The sequence below is a fragment of the Cibotium barometz genome, chromosome 36, assembly GCF_041138505.1.
Source record: "Cibotium barometz isolate CiBa-2024 chromosome 36, ASM4113850v1, whole genome shotgun sequence".
Classification (NCBI taxonomy): Eukaryota; Viridiplantae; Streptophyta; class Polypodiopsida; order Cyatheales; family Cibotiaceae; genus Cibotium; species Cibotium barometz.
The window spans coordinates 27,128,283-27,132,725 of record NC_141081.1 but is presented as its reverse complement, the minus strand read 5'-3'; the positions used below and the strand labels follow the sequence as shown (position 1 = coordinate 27,132,725).

The 4,443-nt window shown below is 41.5% G+C and overlaps 1 protein-coding gene across 1 annotated transcript; it reads right to left on the bottom strand.

The window, feature by feature from the left end:
• Positions 1–746: 746 nt before the first annotated feature.
• On the bottom strand, positions 747–1,964 carry LOC147617709 (uncharacterized). Its single transcript, XM_086775958.1, has 2 exons — positions 1,246–1,964; positions 747–1,163 (listed from the first exon to the last, which is right to left on the bottom strand). The coding sequence occupies exons 1-2, from the start codon at positions 1,721–1,723 to the stop codon at positions 1,093–1,095; spliced, it is 549 nt and encodes a 182-aa protein (XP_086632084.1). The 5' UTR covers positions 1,724–1,964; the 3' UTR covers positions 747–1,092.
• Between the last annotated feature and the right edge of the window lie 2,479 nt (positions 1,965–4,443).

Here is a 4,443-nt window from a genome sequence, read left to right as displayed (position 1 = left end):
ATACGACACGCAACCTATTTAAATCAATACAATGCATTCACACTACATTGCTAGGTGTTGAAGCACTTGACAAAATTTCACATGCCTTGGTTGCCAACATCCCTTAATGATATTAACATTTCCTCCCACTGTATGAGCATGTAACAACTCTTAGTTGTGTCCCTTGATATAAGTCTCCTCCCACCATAAGTGCATGTGATACTTTCCTCCCTCTATATGTGGGCGCATGTAATACCTCTCCACTATACGTGCATGTAATACCTCACTTACGGACAATAATTCCTCACTAGGTAGTATGTATGAAAATTGGAAAGTTTCTCCATGGAGTTATTTCACTTGTTAGTACAGGCAGAAATAAATAAGAGCCCAAGAACGAAACTATTTGCTTTTCAAAACCAAAAAAACAAATCATTTTTCTTAAAAGGTCACAACCTCGTTTGGCCTTTGTATAGTAAAGCAATAACCAAAAACAAAACAAAACTTTTTTTTAAAAAAAATAACCAATCAACCACACTAACCACATAAAAGCATGTGCACTTCCATATTCCATTAAACAAATGTTTACATCAGATTAAATATTACTCAAAAGCAAAGACAGCATGCCATTACAGATTTTTCCACTTAAAAAAAAACTGCTGCGTAAGTGCATCTACAATTTCGCAAATTCCATTTCAAGCTTGAGAGGAATAATCTCAATTAATAATTGCATAAATTAATACCATACCATCACCCACTTCAATACTCATCCATGCATGCATTTTTAAAACCCGGAATTTTTACTTCATAAATAATGTGCCATCGTGCCCAAAAATTTACAAAGAAATACCCCTTCTTCCTCCTCCGCACCACCACAAAAAATTACACACCCATCATTCCACCAACCATATTCTCTCTACGCATCAAGAGAGAGCATGTACTACTACCCCATTATATCCTCTCTTTACATAATGTAAGCTGTATCCATCCATGCTCTCTCTCTCTCTCTCTTACCACTTCCACACATACATTTACATACTCTCTCTCCCCCTAAGTTACAAGAGAATCTTCCCTACCATCCACATGCTCTCTCTAGACATGCAGAGAGCAGCTTCTTCACCCATCTGCCATACTTCCTCTAGGTGTCAAGAGAGAAGCTCCTCTGGCAGGTGTAGGATTCAATGCCTCTGATAGTCAAGGAAACATTGATACTGCACTTAGAGACAACATTAGAGTGATGAGAGAAGATGTTGAGTGTGGTGACCTTACCCATGATGGTAACAGAGGTGCTGATTTGCAGTATACCAGAGGACACATCACCATAGAGGGAAGGGCCTTGCAAGGGGGTGGACCCCTCCACAGTGAGCCCCACAGAGAGTGTAATAAATGACTGTGCAGGTATGGAGCCAGGTGGCACAGCAGCAAAGCCTACCTGTGCTCCATAATAGTACAAACATGCTGTGCTCCCATCCTGCACATAGAAAGTTGCCCTGTTAGGATTATACATGGAAACTTGCAGGATTAGGGTTAGATTAACGGAGGTTATGGCTGAAGGGTAGCCAGCTGGGTAGAGAGAGAGTAGCTGCATTGTGGGCACTTGCAGTTTGGGGTCCTTAGGCTTGAAGAGAGAGAAGTAGAGCACTGCAAGAACTATAATGATGACGACTAGGGTGATGGTAAGGGCTATGCAGGCCAATTGCTTCTGCTTTTGGCGGTGCTTGTAGTTGCCTTTCTCTCCTTTGCCCATGGTGGAGGTAGGAGGGGGAGCAGAGAGAGAATGGTGGAGCTAAGAAAGGAGAGGGGGGGGGGGGCTATGGCAATGGGGGTGGTAACGAAAAGAGAAAAAGAGAGAGAGGGAGAGAGGGAGGAAGGGGGCAATAACGCTTAAGAAGCCGTCTCTGTGTGGGGGGTGTGTGAGAGAGAGAGGGCGAGGGGAAAATAACGCATAAGCCTTAAGAAGCCGTCTGTGTGTGGGTGTGTGTGTGTGTGTGAGAGAGAGAGAGAGAGAGGGGGGGGGAGAGAGAGAGAGAGCGCTCTTGGCAATGGCAATATTGCTTTATAATGCAAAAAGGGGAGAGAGAGAGAGAGAGAGAGAGAGAGAGAGATCTTGCGAAGACAAATGGCTATGGCAATGCTGCTTTATGATGCGCGCGCGGACAGAGAGAGAGAGCGCTGTAACAAGAAAAATGGCCGTGGTGATTAGGCTTCAATCTACATCAAAGAACAAAGGACACAGTCTGTGACAGGAAGAGAGAGGCTACGGTTAGAGAGAGAGAGAGAGAACCACACACACATTGTAGTACACACACAGTGCACACCTGGGAACCTGAGTGATTCTGAAAGCGGGAACCCGGAATCCGCTTACAGACAACAGAAAACCGCCCGGTTTTGTCGACCGAGTACATGCTACACTGTGGTGGATGCCCATTGTCGAAGCCACTTGTTTTTTTTTTCCTTTTAATTTTTTTTGCTCTTTTTTTTTGGGTTCGCCCTCGACAAAGGAGAGCACGTTATCCCCGCAATCCAACGTTAATTAAACGGTCGAAAAAGAGAAAAATCATATAAGGATTCCCGAATCCCTAGTGCCCAACCAACACTGAAATTTGGGATGTCGGCCCCATGTTTTAGAAAGCTTGGGCCTTAGAAGTTTAGGTGATTTCCCACTAACCAACTGCCCCCCACCCCCCCCCCCCAAATACCTTTTTTCCCAAGCTCACGAAATTTCTCAACCGTTTTGGGTCCTCCCTTGACTCCCTTGAGGAAGGACTATGTCTAGGGCAGTTCTCACCACTCGCTACCCACATTAAATGCGAGTCGGAATGAGGTAACAACAAATTCAAGGCACAAATTGGCAAGGGTGTCGTTTTGAACTAGATTTTCCATTCTTGGCATAGCTCAAATTGAGGGGCTTCATTAGCAGGTAGGGGACTAACATAGCCCCTTGTGGGAACTCCCTCTATGTGAGGAGTGTTTTTTTGGAACAACAAAGCTCCTATGGTCAATGATCAAGCAATCTAATGGTGTATGCAACTTTTTTTTCCCATTTAGGAATATTTGATAATTTGAATAATTGCATTTACTAGTTTAGATTTGGTGTAAGATATGTTTTTATTAGCAGTCATTGTTTGTGTAAGGTATAGCTATTGTTCACAATCAGAAGCCAATCATTAAACAAAGCAAGGGTGGAGGTTTATCCTCTAATTTTTGTTTTTGAATTTTTCAAATATGGTGTAGGTACATTTTGATTAGCATTTAGTGTTTGTGTAAGTTGTTTATAATAGAAACACTACATAGTGGCAAGACATCCTAATGCAAATGGGTATTTGCAACTTGTTTTTTATTAAAGAATGGGAATGAATTATAGTGCCAAGTTTCAAACTTGCAGCTAAGGAGGCCGATATTCGAATTGCTAAGCTATTGCTTAGGGGGCATTTTGGCATAGTTGGGAAACACCATGGCACAATTATCTGACATCTATTTTGCACGATTAACTCTATCATAAGAAAACATGTCAACAACAACATGAATAATAAAAAAGACGACATCTATTTTGCACGATTAACTCTATCATAAGAAAACATGTCAACAACAACATGAATAATAAAAAAGACGACTTCCACCAATGAATTCTTCCATCAATGAACTCCACTTGATGACTCTGTCAGGCATGGAAGCCCTATGCATGGAGTCTCGACTCTCCATCTCTTGTGTTTGTCGTCTACTATCAACCTAATTCCAAATCACATCATCCATGTTTGGAGACTCCCTAAGTGTGTAACAAGTCCCTAGATAGTGTAGGGTAACCTTAGAGGCCGATAAAAGAACACGGTGTAAAAATCCTAAAAAATACTTTGCATCATTATTGTAGGAGTTACTTTAACAACTTACCTTAACCACAAGAAGCACCAAGAGATTAAAGAAGAGATTGACCTTATTCCCAATGCAAGAATGACACAAGAGGAAGAAAAAAGAACACTCGTGCACCCAATTTTAGCAAAATATTTGGCAAATTGAGGTCATTAGTATTCTTAAATAGGGCACTTTTTTCACCACTTTTTTCAGAATTTTGCATTTGTTGACCTTGGCAAAGGCTAATGATAAAAAAAGGGGGCTTTTGTTTCTCGACTTCCCATCTCTTGTGTTTGTAGTCCTATCAAGCTAATTCCAAATTCCATCATCCATGTTTGGAGGCTCCCTAAGTGTGTATCAATGTAGGTGAACCAGATAAAAGAAGATGGTGCAAAAATCCCAAAAAACCATTCGCATCACTATTGTAGGAGTTACTTTCACTTACCTTAAGCACAAGAAGCACCAAGAGAATGAAGAAGAGTCGATCCCATTCCCAATGGAAGAACAACACAAGGGGGAGAAAAGAACCCTCAAGCATCCAATTTAGCGTAAAGTTTTGGCAATTTATGGTCATTAGTATTCTTAAATGGTGCGCGTTTTTCACTAACTTTTTTGCAT

Excerpts from the sequence above, each read along its gene's own strand:
- LOC147617709 (XM_086775958.1), bottom strand. The coding sequence starts at position 1,723 with ATGGGCAAAGGAGAGAAAGGCAACTACAAGCACCGCCAAAAGCAGAAG. Across the intron at positions 1,164-1,245 it reads CACCTCTGTTACCATCATGG|AGGCATTGAATCCTACACCT; the intron begins GTAAGGTCACCA and ends CTTGACTATCAG.